General features: G+C 40.7%; 1 protein-coding gene across 1 annotated transcript in view; it reads left to right on the top strand.

The window, feature by feature from the left end:
* The window catches only part of pappa2 (pappalysin 2), a 68433-nt gene that overhangs the window by 44513 nt on the left and 4179 nt on the right, over positions 1–19741 (top strand). The window contains exons 21-26 of the mRNA XM_026312715.1: positions 1681–1894; positions 3280–3448; positions 4255–4387; positions 5438–5559; positions 10662–10733; positions 19034–19132. Coding sequence (XP_026168500.1) covers positions 1681–1894; positions 3280–3448; positions 4255–4387; positions 5438–5559; positions 10662–10733; positions 19034–19132 — 809 coding nt within the window. The remainder of the gene's footprint in view (positions 1–1680; positions 1895–3279; positions 3449–4254; positions 4388–5437; positions 5560–10661; positions 10734–19033; positions 19133–19741) is intronic.

The following is a 19741-nucleotide window of genomic DNA, read 5'->3' as shown; positions in this document are numbered from 1 at the left end:
GTGTCTACATTAGCCCAGAAAGGACAAACCAAACACTGGTTCTAGACAGGGCACCATGTTTGGTTTTAAAGGTCACAGCCACCATACCTTCCCTCACACCTAGGAACAGAGGTGGGGTGTGAGGGTACTCAGAAGGTTGCATTCTGCAATCTCACCATTAGATGTCACTAAATCACATTTTACATGTTACAAAAATCTATAAGAATTCGAAATTTATTGTGGCATTTTGGCATACGTTAGCCTTTTAGGTAGCCATTGGAATATCAAACCTCTTCAGATTTTATGTGGAAATTGATTGCATCTTTCACTGAATGATGGAACAAGATGGAACATGCCATTGTCTTGCTTTCTTTCTTCTGATGTTCTCATAAATACATACTTTTAACTGGCCTGTAATGTTCTCTGTATTTACCTTATGACCCCCATTCTGACAATTACAGCCCAATTAGTGAACAGACAAACCACAGCAAGATGCTTCTACAAGCTACAGTCCATAAAATGAAATAGCCATAAAAACTTTAAGCTGCTAATTGGATGCCTGTTTTTAAGAGTGTATCTTGTTATATGTAAAGACAATGATAATTAAAACAAATATGTTTGACAAAACAGCTAAGACAAGGGGAACTAATTGACGGTGTTGCAGTAAAATCACAGTGGAAATTCCATTTAAAAAAATCACAACCATGTCTCCCCTCAATGAGGCTTTGCTTCTCATAGTGCTGCAGCTGCAGCTTTGTGATCATTAAACTGTTACTGTGGGTTGTAGATACACATACCACTTGAAGTATAATCAGTCACAACAAATATTGTTCACTGCTCAAATTCACAGTAACACACACACAAAACATTTTCCTCTATAGTAATCCAAGACACACAATGTTGTTGATGCGTCTTGAAGTGATTAGATGGAAACGGATATCCACACGGTTGTGTTAGTGGTCGGAGAGCCGTACGGACGGTCCAAATACTGCGGTAGAATCAGCAGTTAAGACCCATTAATTCATGATCTAAATACCAATTTCAAGAAATAATTCTATTTGTGGCTTTTGGTTTAGTAAAATATGTGTAAAGGCCATCGTTTATCACTTGGCAGTGAAGGAAAACAGTGTGGTTTAAAGGAATATGTTCAGTGACCTCCAGTACATCTGTAATGGATGTACCAGCACAGTTTCTAAATAAAGATTACAGGTTAGCCTTAGGGTGTTATGATTCTTCACACATACAGTACCAATTTATCCCAAAAGAAATACATGACCTGTACCATGTGCTTTGGCTCTCTTTGTGAATCTATTCCACTCAGTCGCCTGTAATATCTTGAAATGGCAAAGAACATTGCAGTAAATAATGAAAATGAAATTTACAATTATCCTTTTATGTAGTTACAGTTCAGCAGAAGTTACACAGTCTCACATTACAGCAAGTCTGTGAAATACCATTTATTTTGCCTTATTCTACAGGAGTAAAATCGGAGTAAAACTCAAATAATTAATCCGACCTTACTTTTTTGTAATTTGTCTATGCAACTTTAGAATTAGAGGAGAAAAACAGAATGTTCATAATATTTTCCAAACACAACATATACTTTGCATGTTCATTCCTCTGTTCAGCTCTAGTTTAAAAATGTCTTAAAAGGCTGTTAAATCTGCCTCTTGCCTCTGCGTCACCCTCTCTACTCCTAAGGTGACAGTGACAGGTTGGTGTGTTTGGAGGATGGGCTGTGGTCGTTCCCAGAAGCCTACTGCAAGACAGAGTGCCCAGAGGCCCTAAGCATACCTGACGCCAAGCTGCTAACAACGGACTGTCTGGCCTCAGGGCACGATGTGGGTTCTGTATGCCGTTATAAATGCAACCAAGGTTTCTATGTAATAGGAAGCCTCAAAAAGAAGACACCAAGGTAAGAGTTGTGAGACTTGTGGCATCTCATCTGATAGAGAATAACACTAGATTTGGCTTATAGAGGAAGATGCATGAGCATTACTCATATTCACATAGTTTTAAGACAAGTAAATCTGCATAGGTAGCAGACTAAATGCAAATGCAGTGTTTTATGACACATGCTTCCCTGTGTAATAGTGAAAAGATTCACATAATGTGCTGCTTAATAAAATTACAATCTTTGATTTAGATATTTTATGCAACGGGTTAATGATGCCTTACATGAACACCCAAAGCCCAAGGACAAAGTTTTAAATAGCAATGGGTACAATATTAAAGAAGCATTTTTTGTTCACTATATGCAAAACCATATTCTGTTCTGGAGCAACACACTGAGGGCCTCATCACTGCTTTGCCAGTTGAATTCATAAAGTAACTATTTGCTATTAAACACAGCTCACATTTCGTTAATGAGGAAAGGAGAAGGAGACACAGCCTCAGGCGAAAGTTTATTTTGTGTTTTAGACTGGGTCTGCTATCTATCATCACTGATTTCAGTGTTGTATTACTAATGGTTAGGTTGTGTACCATGTAGTACAATGTTGTTATTCGGTATTTTGCCTGCTGTATTGTCCTCCATTGTAATTAAAGTGTAGCATATTAAATATATAACAGGCTAAGTTTTACTGTCATATAAAAACCATAAAAATATACATTTTAAAATTTGGTATTACATTAAATTTCCATCTAATATGGTGAAAAACAATTTTATGTAAAGGTCCATTTGCAGCTGGGCATGTTTATGAATTGCCCTTTCTCAAACATATGCGTAAACATTTAATATCCCCTAAAGCTTTATTAGTCCAACATGTGAATGTGAACAGCAGTGGCTATAAAGAGCTTTAAACAGCCTTTTTACTCCTGCGTTTGACACATGTACCCACTTAAATTTGTGTTATAACACATACTGTTGCATTTGCACACTACCAAGACCTTGTAGTGTAGCCGGAGATCTTTTTTTTACCGTACAAAGAGTCAAATAAAATAAGACAGTCCACAATGTAAGCAGGCATAGTGCATGTTTTAGAGGGCATTTGTTTTATATCATTTGTAAAATAAATGTCCACTTTGGTGCTCTGTATAATTTTAAATATTATATATGAAACCATATGTCAACAGTATCTGAAAATGTCCTCTGGTATAAATGTAGTATGTTTAGAAGAAAAAAACAAAACAGGAATTTTCAGTTTTTGTTTTTTGGCAACCACTGTACATACAGGAAAATAGTATCCCAGTCCTGGCAACACACTGGCCAGATATTGTTGACCTATTTCACCAATTATTTCTTGCAAATATAATAATTTTCTAACTCCCTGAATATCCTTTAAATTCTGTTGTCTCTAGGAAGTACTTCAAGTTGGAGTGCCTGGAAGAGGGACAGTGGGAGGAAACAGGCTGTGAGCCAATATCCTGCCCGGCCCTACCTGACGTATTCCAGGGCATGTACACGTGCACCAACGGCCTGTTCTATGACACTGTCTGCAAGCTGCAGTGTTCTGATGCCACAGAGAGTGTAAGATTTTAACAGCTGTCTATTTATTCTCTAGTTCTAGTGTGAGACATATGTCCTCAGTACTGGATGCTAATAATCTTCATCACAATGCACTAAAACTAAGCGAACATATATTTTGAGTTGGTGTGACTCTATTTATTGTCACATTATCAGTATTTGCAGTGGGTTAACCTATAAAAGGCAGTATTCTTGCATATAAAATCTAGAAAGTATCACAACAAATGCACTGCTGAACTAGTGATGTGAAACATGATACAGCTGTTCCTCCTAGAACAACCTACACCACAAAAAGTGTGTGTACAGCTGCAGTGTTTTTGAGTGGCATTCATACATCACTGCTGCTGTGTTTTTGGACCAGACCTCAAGAGGACTCATTTTTGGAATAACCCAGCAGGGTTCATGCAGTGCATGAAAGAGACCTTTACACTGACCAACCTTGGAAATGCAGTTTGGACAACTTTGTCATAATGCTTGTTATGAACCCTCTATAGATTGACACTTTAAATGTCTAGGTGCCATCTTTTTATTGTAGCCACATTTTCTATATTAAAATAGCATGAAGTGTGAAGTGTTCATATGAAAGATGAAGGACTTAAATATAGAAAATAAGTTCATTAATTTATTCATTTCATCTGTGTAGGGAGCTCAACAATATAAAATGATAACAGACTCCCAAAACATGGTTTCAGTTAATATGACTGAACAAATGATTTCCAGGATAATTTCTCTTTTGTGACAATGCAGTGTAGACTGTGCATAGTTCATTCATGGCCACAATGAATTTTAATGTCCATGCTTGTTTCCAGAGTGAGATTGGCTGCACTAAGGATGGTAAATGGACAGGGGAATTCACTATGTGCTCCAGCATCCAGGGATCCTGCTCTCATCCTCCGAATCTTAATTCTGTAGAGTACAGCTGTGACCAGGGGACGGATGTCGGTGAGCATAGCCTTCTTTTGGGGATGAGAGAGTAATCCATCACATAAACAGTACTGATTATATTCTCTTCCATCTGTCAAAGAAAATAAAGCGATACACATTATCCTGCAGGTCTTTGGCTTGCCTGGTTAGACACTAATCAACTGAATAGACAAAACAACCATGGCGGTAGAGCATCTTTTTGTCAACACTTAAATTTTTCCTCTTCCTCATACAGCCATCTCTCATTTTCTTTTGGCAGTCTTCAATTTATATTTTTGCGTCTTTCTCCAGCAAACATCATGCATATAAAACACTTCAGTCTGGCCTAGCTTCAGGTGTAGGACTGTAGATGAAAGTGTCTACCAGGATAAACTAGGGCACAGATACCAAACATTGATTGTGTTAATCTATTGCACAACAGGACTGTTTCCCAGAATACACATGGGCCCTGGCGGTCTTGCATATTTTGGTGAAAATCCAAAACCAGAGGCAGAAAAATTTTTTTAGGAGGATTATGCAGCTTTTGCAGAGATACACGCACACAGTGTATTGTACTATATAAACACAACACATACATGACATTTGACCCAAAAGAAATATATTGGAAATATCAACTCTGCAAAGTATATTAATTGCTACCTTTGTGCCATGTGTTAAATTAGATCCTTGCATTCTTAATTTATGTATTTATGCGTATTTATGCATTTCATTTTTGTTGAACATTAAATGCTATAGTAACATGGTAGCATAAAATGCAATAGTAAATGCTAATGACAGAAATACGGAGTTTGTCCAGCTATTGTTGAGTTACACTGACCATGGTATAAAAGTTTGTTATTCAATACCAGGAGTAGACTCCTGAGCATTTGAACCTAGACAGAATTGCAGCACACACCCAGTAGAAGCTCCCTCACAGTGATGGTTGCCAGGAGTCCAGATGATAGATGTCAGTGTGGCCTGAGCTTATTTAGGCAGTTTTTTCCTGTGTTTGCACATGAATAAATTCAACAGATGCTAATGAGGGTTAGGGGTAGGTGTTATTTGATTTCTGTTTTTTTTTCCTTGCAGGTGCTGTTTGCTACCCTACATGCATTGTGGCTCTGGACATGGATCTGCATGACCCCGTGGTTCTGCCCAATGGCTCTACAGCTGACTCTTTAAAGCACTGGATGCTGCCCACCAAAGTCCAGGTGAGGTGCCTGTCGAGGGGAGTCGGGTTACTTCAATTTTTTTTTTTTCAGTGATTTGAGTTTGCTTAAGGCCACAATTTCCATCCTGTTCTGCAAAGTTGCAAATGCAGTGGTATCTAGCTGTTGTTAGTTTGCGATCCTTTTAGTTTTGGTCTGATCAACTCCATGTCAATTGTAGTCATAATAAGCCAACCTCCTTTCTTCTTATTATATATCATTTCTATACATTATAGTGAACTCTGGACATTATCATTTAGTCTCACACAATAAAAGTTTAATTTTAATCAATAAAAACACTCATCAGTTCACTTTGTCATCTGAAGATTAATTGACAAAAATGTTTTAATGCATAGTTAATTTATTAATCGAGTCATTTTTTCCAATTTTCTGTGAGTTGAAGAACGAGCATTTCTTCATTACGCTGGTTCCAAATTTAAATGACAATAAACCACAAATTGACAAGTTGTGGGATTAAGAATGGCTCTTTTCAGATAGGTCGCATGCTCTGACATTCTTAATTTTGCTTTTCATTTTCCTAACCAGTAGATGTTGCAAATAGTACATATAATACAACATACAACTGCATTCAAAACCTACAAGACCCAACTGTCAAATGTTAATGGCCACTAAGTTGTGCATCCTTAAGCACTGATAGTATCTTTAACACTCCAAATTAAAAACAAAAACTTGTCCTAAGTAAAATGTTGTTAATCTATATCTATCATATCTATATCTAAGTGTAAACAATGCAGCAGTGTCTATGTTGTGAGATTCTAATACATGATGTTTAAGCACTGGCTTAAGTAGATTTCTTAATATAGTTTTAAAAGTAACATAAGTCTAGTTATCTCTTTACTTACCTCTTAGTTACCCCTGTTTCTGTGTGGTCTGCCTTGAGGTGTCTCTTTAGTTTTGTGATTTTTTTTTTCCCAGTGATTTTGCAGCCACAAGGTTTCTCTCTTGACAATAATGTTGCTACACACTCACTTTTTCTCTTGGCGGCATGATATTAGAAGTAAATCCAAATGTGAACCTGTTTTTTCTGACCAAGCCCTGCTGCAGCTGTCACGTGTCTTTTCCTGGCACCATATGTTATCCAAGCTTCCGCAGCTGTAACATGAAAGTGCATACAGTATCTAGGTACACAGTACCACTGTTGGTGGTGCATTTATGGGTGTGCCGCTAGTGTGCAGAGTAAGCACAAAAATTATTTGGATGTGCAGGAAAGGAAAAGCCCAGCACAGCTATCCATTGAAAAAAAGACATTGTGATAATTTAATTGATTATGGAATTTTGTCTCTTGTTTTATCATCAATTAAAATATTGCGTTTTGTTAATTTTTTTATTTTTCTACTCCATTTATTTATTTATTTCTTTATAAACAATATTGCATGGAGAATTTAATCAGTTATTGTTTCATGATGTCACAAACCTTTTACAATAGAAAGTTAAATGCCGTCAGTTTGTAAAAGCAGTTTGATTTAAAGGACCACAGTGATCTTTGATGTAATTAAACCATTGTGCTGACTGGATTACAGCAGCTTAAAGGTAGAGTATATAATATTTAGAGTGATCTATAAGAAGAAATGGAATATAGTATAGCTTTTGAAATCTACATAGAGAACAGGTTTCCTTTCATGGAGGCAGCCATATTGCACCACCATTTTTTCTTTTTGCATTTTTGTCGGGGGTTGGGGTTCTCACAGGGTTGCATTCTTCAACTTCACAACTAGGTTCCACTAAATCGATTACGCTTTACACACTGCACCTTTAAGTTTACTTCTGAAATGCAGTTTAACTGTAGTAATCTTGTAAAATCCAAATATGTCGAACAATTGTTCTATTCATAAACCTTGTGATTTGATCAACACAACACTAAGCTTGGGGCTCATGCTTTACATATCAGTTTGGAGAACTGGTTGCACCTGTTTCTGAACTGTTTAATGTTACAAGATGAAGTGTGATGTGGTGAAAAATGAGATAGCTTGATTGGTTCAAGTAACCAGAACTGTGGTTTTCCTTCCATTTGGAAAGTCTTGCCAGGTTTTTACAAAACAGTTGTTGTTTTGCTCGCTTGCTGCCATGCGACCAGTTCAGGGCGGCATGAAAGCTGATCCATTGACAAACAGCACTGAGATCTTTACACAAAAACACATCAGAATGAATAATGCATCCAAACATCTGGTAGACTGAACAACAGCACTGAGTAAACTGAGCTACTGCTCCAGACTCACTCACGTGTATTTGATAAGCACAAAGCAAAGTTCATTCACGGTTTAAAGACGGCTTGTTTGAGGAACAGCCGACAAAGGGGATTTGCTGCCATGCATTTGCAAATGAACTCACATCTCCGCACTTTGTCAGTTGCATATTAGCTTCAGAGTTAATATTTTTATCTCTGAACTCATATCCCATTATAACATATCAACTACAGTACCATTGGTGTCTCCCACAGACGCTTTGAGTTTTCAATAGAGAACAGCATAACCCACTTGCATCAGTGTGCAACATCAAATGTACTTGAGAAAGTGTCATTTAACTGCTTGGGGCAAACTTTAGCTCAAAGACAGATCTGTTCCTCCATGCCACCCTGAGGAGGAGGGTCTAAAAACCTCTGTTTCAAAGCTATGGGTGGGTGGTAGGATAGGTGGGGGGACATGTTGACTTTTGAAATGAAATACATGGTTATTTTCTATAACATGAGACCTCCCAGTATATTCTCTGGATTATTTCATCATTATTTGCAATTTGTATTATTATTTTGTACCTTTCAAGTTCAAGTGGTATATTTAAAATACAATATGAGACCAGAAAAACATTTTAAAAATTGACATAATAAGTAAACAAAACAGACACACACAACTTTGATTTTTAATCAATTTAATCTCAGTCAAATTGTAGCTGAGATTTGAGTCCATTGTGATATGTCAAATGTGTTTTACATCAGATACAGTATCTGATTTGAATCGCTGGCAAGATAGTATCTTTTAAAGTTTTCTAGGAGAACATTGTTAATTCCCAGCTGCACCAGCTAATCACACACTATCACCCATCAAAATCTGCCTCATGTGTACAGTATGTGAGTTCGCCTTCGTTATCATTTAAGTGTTTTTGCATTACTGGAAATCACAGGCAGAAAGCAATAGTAAAGGTTCCAGCTGACGTCAAGCCTTTTAGGAAACATACACCTCTCACATACCCAGTGTTCTCAAATCACCATGAAAAAAAACTGGAAATGTCAGATTTTGGGTCTGCGTTGGAGTGCTGTTGTTTTTCTTTAAAGGTGGGTCATGTTACCTAATATCATATCTCAGGAATCACTTCTTGTACGTTAATGCTGTCGCAAACACTGCTCCAGTTTCACCTCACTTTTGGGTGGTCAGTCAGCCAGCCAACCAGTTAATCTAGCCTTGCCAAGGTCAAATAGTTGAATCGAAGTCTGACTAGTTATGCCATATCTCATTGCCTTGTGATTTCGAGGCATTGTGTTATTGCCAATACTTTAGAATCAGGTCTCCTTTGCTGGGTCAAGCTGCACAGGAAAACACAGGGGAGGATCCACTTTCTCTGTCCATGTTTGTTAGTCAACTAGCTATCTGCTAACCACCTTGTAAAATCCCAGGGTCAAGTAAATGACACAAGACCACAGCCCAAATTTCAACACAAATGTTTCAGGTTTTGCATCTAATTGAGTTGTGTAATATTTTTTCTTTTTCCATCACAAAGTTTTCGTGGAAAACAAATCGCAGCAAAACCCTTTAAAAACGGTCATAATGCACTGCATTTGTTCCTGAAAAGAACAGGAAATCTACAAGATCAAGTCCTGTTCATATTTATATCTAACAATTCATTGTAACACTGTGAGCATGGGAATAATGGTATACAATTTGTAGCCATGTTGTTTATAATATTGTTCACTTTAGTCATTTTCCACCTCATCATTTTTGTTTTTAGCCATTGTTCAAATGCTAAAAACTATGGACATTTTAAACTTGCCTTAGGCAAAGGAAACTAAGATTTTAGTCTATTTAAAATTGACAAAATCACTTTATATATAGTCTTGTTTAATAATCAGAAGATTAGTAGAAAGAAAACACAATATGGTTTAGCCCGATTTTACTGTCATTTAATGCAAACATGAAAGGATAACACATTGATATCTGCAAAGATGCAACATTAGCAAATCTTTTGCAAGTACACATATTTTATCAGTTCTATCCATTTAAAAGTACAACACAATAAAATGAAAAAAATGGAGTCAGAAAACTTTATGAAGCTATAAAAAATGTACTTTGTACTACGTACTCTAGTAATGCAGTCGAGAATATTGACATGAAATTTGTGGAACACATTCATGCTCCAAGAGACACTCTCCTTCAAGCTGAGCTACACTCAGCCATTTCATGGATTCTGAAATAAACATGCAGAAGGATTCAGTCTTACCACAGGGTCCATTAGTAGCTGTTCTGGAGCTTTTGTTGGCTTAAAAGTGGAAATTGAAAGTTCTTTTTAGACCTTGGAAACTGCAATTGGCAACGCAAACTCACCATAAGGTCCATTAGTGATTACCAAAATATTTTTTAGAAACTGGATGGTTCAACTTATGTACAACTTAAAAAGACATGAAAAATATGTTTACTCTAGTTGTCAATTCATGTATTCACAGGGGAGCAACATTATTTGACTAGGTGGATCATTTGGTGGTTTGATATTAAGCTCACTGCTGTTGGTCTTCAAGAGGGTGTCATAATCTTGAATCTATCTGTTATAGGATGTTGACTCTGTTGCCCTTCTGGTCTCCAAGACCAAAGGAAAACTGTGATAAAGAGTAGAGGAAGCAGACACACACTGAGCTGCTGTTCAGTGCACAATGGGAGGATTTATTCTTCTGCAGTAAACATGAGCATGCTTCAAACAACGCTTCAAACCCCTTTAGTCTTTTCTTACACCAGTGCTTACAGTTTTCCCATCTCTACAACCCTATATCACCGAAAGGCCTTAACTAGTTTACTTTAATATTGTTTTTCCCTGGCAAACACAGTAATTTCAATTTCCTGCGGCTGTGTTGCTCAACTGCTGTTGCTATGTGCTTTGTTTTTCAGAGCATAGTCTGCACAGGGATGATGAAGTGGTACCCTGACCCTCAACACATTCAGTGCATCCAGTCATGTGAGGTAAGAGTCAAAGCATCCAAGCAGCTCTGCATCAAAGACAAGAGATTTTGGACATTCCTTTTCCTTTTTACTCCAATCATCTTTCTGTCCATTTATTCACAAAGCATATTGTGAAGGCCAGCACAGCGGGAAAACATTGTTCCATCCAGATGTCAACCTCACCCAGGTCTTTCAAACTTTTAAATGAGTGAATGTCTATTTTAGTCATGACTGATACTGTATCTGGCCAAAGACTAGAAAATTATGTACTGCAATTGACAGTGCTTGAGTTAAGATTTTGGCCATTCTCTATGCCACAGGTCTGGTGTTTTGTGTAGTGAAGTGTTTGACCTTAATAAACATGAACTCCAGTGACTCATTTTCAGACAATACATTTGGCGGCTTCGATGATGCACTGTTGTCCATGGGTTTATTCAAACAGACAGGACGTACATTACAGTATGTATCACATAATGTAACTAAGCATTAATGCACGTTGTGAACGTACAGTTTGATACTTCTTGCTTAACCAATTCAGTGTTCACAAACATTAGGTAGAAGTCTAATCTGTTCTTACATAACATGTCTAGCAATGCTTTCAGAGCCTCAAGGTCAGAAGGATCTCACTTTGGCTTTTGTCCTGTTATTATCAAAGATATTTTATTAACATTGAGACAGGGAATACTTAATCCTTAAAACAATTACACAATTTCTGGGCATAATCACATTAAATTTACTGCCCTAGCCAGACTTTTCCAACAATATTAAACATGAAGCAAAACATGCTGTATCCCTGTTGTCATCACTACTCATGATATCAGAGCCAGTGTGCAATGTGCTTCGCATTTCATGATGACAAATTTTATAGGAATCCTTTTCAAATCTGTTCAAAGAACCTTTTTTTAAAGCCTGGCAAGCTTAATGGATTACTTGATAAAAGAAAATAAATCACTAATTATGTTAGATATAGATTAATTATTCAGGCTGACACAAGGCTATTAAATCTTTTTGCCTAGGTTGAAAACAGTCTACCTAGTGAGTCCTGGAATTCATATGCTTTTACAAAATAAGAAATATAAGGTTTCCTGTTTAGTGAGACACTAACAAGGTCAGAATTCTGGTGAATTTCCACCAAAAATAAAACAGACTTTACAGCTGGATACTTCTGCTGGTAATGTTTAACTGTTGATTTTAGTATCATCAGTGTAATTGACAATGTGTGACTCTTTATCACTTCAGAGACTGTAAAAAGGGATGGCTGTTTTCAGCCTTTGGGGCCTTTTTTTTTTTTTAAACAAGCCCAGTCTTACACTTGACTGGGTTGTTTTTGCAGATGATTGACCTAAACCACGATCTAGATTCACAGACATTACAGTGACTAAAGAAAACCCATCGTTGGTTTTATTCTCTGTGTGGTATTATGGAAAATAGCTAAAACACAGATAATCACCAGCCTTATCCTTGAAGCATTCAGGTGTGACATTTCCTCTAGCTGATTGCTTCAAGGTCTTCCCTCTACTGTCACCTTCCAAATAAACCTACCATTACTCTGATGCTGCTAACTATTACTAAATAATATTACCATTACCTGTGTTCTAACGCATGACATTACATGTAGGAGCCACTGTAGCACGACTTGATGCTTTAGGCTCACTTTTATAAAATGTCACATGCCCTGCAGTTTGTATCATAAATGAAAGTTAGTTGAATATGCAATTTAGTATCCATTTCAGTTCAGTAATATTTTAACAGTAACAGTAAATCACTGAAAATAATAAATGCAGATATTTTTATTTGGCATTCAGCTGTTGGGTTCAGAAAAGGCTGGAACTGCTGATGGAACACATAAACTGTTGATGTCTCATGGTACAAAATATTCTTACTACCTGCCAGCACTACATTTTCCCCTTCCACCTTCCCGTGAATGTTGCTAGGCAAAACAGTTGCTTATAACCCGCTCCTCCATGACAACACTGTAAATTATACCAGACCACATGTGCTGCATTTGCTCTGTGCCAGATCTCATCCAGATGCCATTGCTACCTCTTTTTCTCTTACTTTGCTTCTCTTTCCTGTCTTTTTTAAAACCAGGTTGACAATAAGAGTATAAGTCAGCATAGGCATCTTATCGGTTCAGGAGCCCCTTTCCAATTGCCAGGATGAGACTGTGTTTTGCAATGTTTCTTTGAAGGACTCATCACAGAAAGAATGTCTGCTGTGTCTTTCTAGCAGCAACTTAACATTTTCTGAGGATCAATCGCAGTATGATTAAAATGTGTGCTGGACCTTTAAGGACAAGAAAACATGATCAGTGCGTAACACCAAACAAGTTAAACACTGACTCATCACGCCATAGGAAGCTTTTAGGTGAAGAGGATGGTATCAATCTAATTAAAACATTTGGTTGGCGGGGGCTGCGCTATTACCATTGATGACATCATGAAGCATTGTATGGTAAGTTTTTGATCTGAAGCAATTAACTTCAGAATGAATGATCACTGAGTCCATATCACAATGTGAGGCTGAGTATAGACGTATATCTAACTTCTGTGACACACACATGACACCAGCTCAAATGGCAGACTGCTGCATAAACGTCAATAGCGATAAAACTTCAATACTATAGTCAAAGTGTCATGTATATGCATAATTCTTTGTTTTAATTTATTCTGAAACACATGCTGAAAAAAAAAAGTACTTTTAGCGTAAAGGTAGCAAGAAGAGTAAAGTCCACATATCAGGCAGCCTAATTTTTAGATAGCAGAATAAAGAGTGTAGTTAATAATAGATATTTTTTAGTATGTGAGGTAGGTAGATTAAAGTAGATAAAAGGGAATAATAAACACAGATCTCTCACTGGAACGGATAATTTGGGAAAAACTTTACCTCTTCAAATGCGAAGCTTTTTAGCCCAGAAGAGGAAAGAGTTAAGGAATTTCAAACAACTTCCATACAAATGTCTGAATGCACTGACATTAGAAATAGAAATTACATTTTTATTCATGTAAGTTTAAGTCCATGCTCCTTCATATTTAGTAGTAGTATTACTGTGGTTTTTTCCTTGAATTGTGATTACAATTTCCTACTGTTTTCTTACAAAACATGATGCTTTACATATTTTTAAATCTTTTACCTTTGGGTTAGTTCTTTTCCACCGATCCATCCATCTATCCATTGTCTGGGTAATTTGTCTGTGTCCAGTTTGTAGCTGAAGTGCACTAGGCCAGACCACATAAAGTATATCAATGTACATGTACGGTGGCCCAGCCACATCTTCCAGGTGTTACAAGGGAATCCTGCTGTGCTCACAAGGTATTCAGTCAATATCTCGCCAGCATATTTTGTCTCTTCCCTGGCGTCTGCCTTAAATCTTGTAGTTGGAACTGTCTAGAATGTCTCCAGAGGAAGTTACTTTAAGAGGTAACCACAGGGACAATCTACCAGCTTTACTCTGAGCTTCTCTGGAAACATGCATCTTGTCCACTTCCAAGGTGTGCGGGGCTCACTGGCAGCTTTTTTCAGGAACTGGTGAAGGTCCAGAGCCATTAATTCACATCCCTGCTCTCTGCAGGATGTGCTGGCCTTCCTGCAAGAGCTTTTTAGGTGTTTGCAACAGCAACAGTTGTTGCTTTAAGAGGTAACCACAGGGGCAGTCAACAGTTGTTGCTGCTACTTTGGACTCTGAGTCCTTCGGACCCCCGAACCACCTACTGGTGCAGCGGTTTTTGCATGAAGTCCATATCTTACAGTAAAGGTCAAGGCAATGTGTGTGGTGGACTACCAGTAATTTGTACATGCACACAAATACGCGCACCATAATGACACCTTAACCATCACATCTAAATATCTAACCCTAAACCTCACCCTAACTCTAAAACCCTTAACCCTAACCATAATCACTTAAAAGCTTTGAGGGCTGGCCAAAACATCCTCACAGACGGTGGTATTAAACAAAAAATTTGTCTGCACTAAAACACATACACAAACATACACACACACAGACGTGAACTCCCTGAACTGTCTTTCCTGTTAAAAGAAAAAAACACTGAGTTGGATGGAGAAGAGAAAAGGGTGAACCTCACATTCCCCCAACTGTTTTCAAAGAGTTATGGGCAAGAGGGCGAACCAGGTCATGGAGGGGAAGATAATAAAATGTATGCTATTAAAAGAATGATGCTGCCTACTTGACAGCACAAAATATATTGCTGCTTGACAGAAGAGCATTTGCGTATAATTCATATCTATGTTCTGTGATGTTCTGATGAAGCCAATGCAGGGAGGGGAAATATTCATGTTAGTGAGGGTCACTACTGCTGCCTTCTATGTCTCTTTTACACTGTTATTTTGGGATTTACTGTAAAAAGTTAAGACACAAACAAGTTGACTTTTTATTGACCCGTTTGGGACTAAGGTGCACAACCAGCTAGGCGACGAGCAAGGGAGAGGAGACACGCAGAGCGTACCCCCCCTTGCCAATTGATATAAGCCACAGCTGTCGTGTTGTCATTCAGACCAGAATGTGGCAACCCCTCAACAATGGAGAAAAGATCTGGAGAACTTTCAACACTGTGAGCAACTCTAGTTCGTTTATATGCGCTGCCTCCCTGATCGTCCACTCCCCCTTTACTGGGAACCCCTTTACGAGAGGCACGTCACTCCCCAACCGGACAGGGAAGCATCTATGAACACTGACGTGATTCGATGGAATGCCCAGGGGAACCCCTTGTATCAGAGTGCAGGGGTTTTTCCAGTAAAGCAGATCCGGGCCCACTGACAGGGGGAGGGATAGTATGTGCTGCTGGTGACATACTGGGTCGAGCCTCAGTCGGATAAACCAGCGCTGAAACAGCCTTGTATGCAATAGGCTACTGGATGAGCCGCTGCCATCATCCCCAGAAGGTGCATCACTGATCGAGCCCTGACACATCTGCATGGAGTGAAGTGAGGCAGTAGGGAAGAGAGGGTTGCCGACCTCTCCTCTGAGAGCCGGGCCCTCATATGTAATGAGTTCAGTTTATGGTGAAACCTAAAGAGCTGAAATGATCCGCTAGTTCCGCCGTCTGCTGCCACGACTCCTCTTGGGAGTGGGCCAGCAGAAGCAGGTCGTCGAGGTAGAACAGGACTCTCATTCCCGGTCACCGAAGGGGCTCCAGTGCCATCTCAACGCACTTTGAGAAAGTGTGGGGAGCCAGCCAATACCCGAACGGCAGGCAGAAGAATTCCCTGTGTTGGGGAATGATGGAGACATGGAAATATGTGTCCTTCAGATCTGTCGATGTGAACCAGTCGCCTCGGTGAACGCACCACAGGAGCTGGGCCGTCGTTAACGTGAAATCTCCTGACCTGCACTGATTTGTTGAGATCTAGGACGGGCCTCATCTCTCCTGATTTCTGGGGAACCAGTAAAAAACGGGAATAAAATCCACAGGCCATATCCACCGGTGGAACAACAGAAACAACTCCCTTTGATGACAGATCTTGTATCTCTGTTAGCATGTGTCGACAAGGTGATGCGAGGCAACTGTTTATTACCCCGCTGAATGGTGGAGGGGGCTGTGCAAACTGAAGAGTATGGCCGCTGTGGATGAGCTTGTCCATCCAGTGGTCCATCTTGCAATGCCTGCGGCACTCTGGATAAAAGAAGGGAGAGAGGGCGACCTGTCATGTGGAGCCCTTCTGCCACTCTCTGTGACAGCTGTTGTACACCTGGAAGCAGCCCGGTGGTAATCCATGGGGAACCCTGCCCGAAAGGGACGATGGGACAGGGAAATAGCGAGGATGTCTGATTCGCTATCCACCCTCTTGTGGTCGAATGGAAGATTAGCCGACAGAGGGCCCACATGAGACAGCTGTGTGAAGGGAGTGTGCTGATTAGCATGCTCACTCACGCTAGCCGGCACATGCTCAGCAGCATGAGGGCTGCAGTGTGTGTGAGCCACGGCTGCCTTATGACTGGCAGGAGTCGGCTGAGCTACAGAGGAATATTTGCCCTTCAGGAGGATGTAAACATGTTTATTTTCCTCAGAACCGTAAACATGACATATACATTCCTCAGAACTTAGAGCACTACACACATTCCCCACGCATCATACGAACCTTCGTTGTTTGCGGGGGGAGGGGGATCGGGTGCCGGGGTGGACCAGGAGCAGGCTAGCCTAGGAGCCTTGGAGGCCACCGAGGACCAGGAGGCATCTGGTCCTAGGAGGAAGGGGTCGGGGATGGAGCGACCGCTGGTTGAAGGGGGTGACCGGGAGTGGGAGCTTGGGACCTGGTGGGACGTCTCGCCCTCGGGCAATAATCATGGCACCCACACCCTGCCCAAAGGGAGCGAGTGTGGGCCGTCACATGGTGTCGACACTTTTCCGCCTCGTCTGCGGCGGATTGGAGCCCCTTAACCAGCTCCTGGAAGTGTGGTCCAAATAAGCCGTCAAATGGGACCCTCCGACAAATCCTTCCTCACCGTCTCTAGGATGGGAGAGACATGCAGCCAAATATTCTGGTACGCCATCGTCTGCCACGTGAGGGCGGGAGGGCCTCGGGGTCCGCTGCGAGCTCGGACAGGGAGTGAGCCAGGGCAGCGATTATTAGCTGCAGCAGCGGTCTGGAAGGCACACTGATGTGACCTGTCTGTTAGCAGCTAGCATGTCCTTCTGAGGGGGGCAGGCCGCTGCTGCCTGGCCGGTAGCACGCACTTTGCTCCGAACAGAAAGGCCAGGCTATGTTCCAGTGCTGGCACCGTGGGAAAATCCCATACCGTTATGTTAGCCACCTGCGTGATGGGGGAGAAGGTCGACACCGGAGCTTTTAGTTTGGCTGGCTCCGACGCTGCCGCGGAGAAGTAAGGGGACATGGTAGGTGATCGAGGCCAAACAGGTACACGTTGTGGCGCCTGCCGCGGGTTGTACCGCCCGAAGTGGGCATCCTGAAGCGGTTGAACCAGATCAGGAGGGACGGGGAGCTTACACCTGTTAGCCCGGGAGCTCTTGTAATATCTGAGCCATGACCAGCAGAGGTGAAGAAGAGGCCGGCGTAGGCCGCTCAGTATAGAGTATGCTAGTGGCACACATTTGCACCGATTCCCCGGAGAGGAGGAGGAGGAGCGGGGAGACATTTAGCGAGTGGCAAATGTCTCTGGGTCCAAGGCTAATTCCAGGATGGGTTCGAGCTTGTCATCCTGGCCGGGAGTTTCCTCGGCGGGGAGAGAGAAGGGGAAAACCGCCACTTGCAGAACGCGCAGTTAGCCCTTGGAGTGAGGGCTCTGCCGGCGTGTTCCTCTCCCATGCAGCCCACACAGTGGGGGTGCAGGTCATCCCCGAAGATGTTGCCTGTACCACACTCTCCTCAGATTATGGTGATGCCGTAGTCTGCCGAAATCATGTCGTTCAAAGTTCTTGTTCTCAGTGCTTAGGCTGAAGAAAAGAAAGGGAAGAGCTCGCCTGCCTTATATATGGGAGCTGCACACGTGTGGACACTCGGTTCAGGCGAGGGGGGCCCACCCTGGGTGGACCTAAGTGAATTTCTCTTCAGTGCACAGGCGTGAAGAGGGGACATGACCCATAGCGATAGCCCAGAGGCCTGTGCAACAATGACAGAGACTACTGAAACAGCTGCTCTCTCCACCAACCTAGTTAGTTAGAACCCTAACTCTTTGAAATGGCTCCATCAGTCCATTGGCGAAGGTCAAAAGTATCTTTGGCTCTAAGCACTTATTTTTATATCATTGGCACTCCAGGGAAACCCTCATGATTTAGTCAAAAACACTATAAAGGCTTTCATCGTGACGTGATTTTCTGTTACATTCCTCAAATTTCCGCTGGACTCCAGATTTTGTCCAAGAGGAATCCCACACTGGCCAGAGCATTACAAAAACTGTCTGAGGATTTATAGGTAGGTAGGTAATATGAAGCAGTGCTGAACAGTCCTCAAATGACACCTATTTAATCTAGGATAGCTAAATCAGATGTAAACATAAAACCTGTCTTACTCTGTTAGTTTAAAAGCATGTCTTTGGAATAGGAAGGGCCCTACTTTGCTAAATAACAACTTGAGGTTGTGTGGGTTTAGAAAAATAAGAAAAGAAGTATTTCTGTTTTTCCTTTGCAGTTTCTGTCAAATTTAAACTTCTTTCATATTGCATTTTAATTGGAAGCTCTCCATTTCTATTCAGTACATTTACAAACCCTTCTGATATTCCAGACATGGGCACAGGCATGGTTTGTTAACAAAGGAGAGGCCCTAGACGTTTTTGGCCTTTTCAGTGGTAAAACTAACATTTTGGGGAGAATTAGTTTTCAATCCATAATACTGTTTCTTGTGCCTAGCCTTTTGGAGGAGATGGCTGGTGTGACACCATCAACAACCGCGCCTACTGCCAGTATGACGGAGGAGACTGCTGCCCATCCACACTCTCCACCAGAAAGGTACACAAACATTTCCAGGGCCACAAGTCCTGTCTGCTATATTTACACAGGGCAAGAAAGATTGATCATATTTTGATTTAAAAACTGTAGTTTTCACGGGTCTTCTTCTGACACATATAAATGATCATTTATGTCCACTTCACTTGAAGTGGTGTGGCAAAGTGTTGTTTGGCTTGCTTCAGGCTACATCTTGCAATCAGGATGGAGCTTTGAAGCTAAAGTTAGATTCTAAGCCAGTCTCCCTGTTTACAGTAGTAGAATTCTGTCTTTTTTGGCATGAGCACTGGGCCACTATGCACGAGATGAAGCAAACAAACACAGATCCCCACTACTTTCCTCACTCTCCTGTTAACAACTGCACCCATTTAGTCTCCCCCATCTGTACTTAAAACAGAGGAGATGTGTGCCCTCCAGCTTTACCTCTCAAATGGTGAATAGGCAGCTTTTCACTACCCCATGCTACAACAGTGTTTCTCACCTCTTATATTAAGCCATTACTTCACTGGGAAAGAAAATTGCTCGGGTTGGGTTAGGGTTAGACGTCAGACTGCATATGGACATGGTCATATACCTGAAAAGATTTTATTCTGTAACAGTTTTAGCACACTG

The sequence above is a fragment of the Mastacembelus armatus genome, chromosome 17 (assembly GCF_900324485.2).
Source record: "Mastacembelus armatus chromosome 17, fMasArm1.2, whole genome shotgun sequence".
Lineage (NCBI taxonomy): Eukaryota > Metazoa > Chordata > Actinopteri > Synbranchiformes > Mastacembelidae > Mastacembelus > Mastacembelus armatus.
Note: the sequence above shows the minus strand (reverse complement) of the source record. Positions and strands in the feature narration are given on the sequence as shown.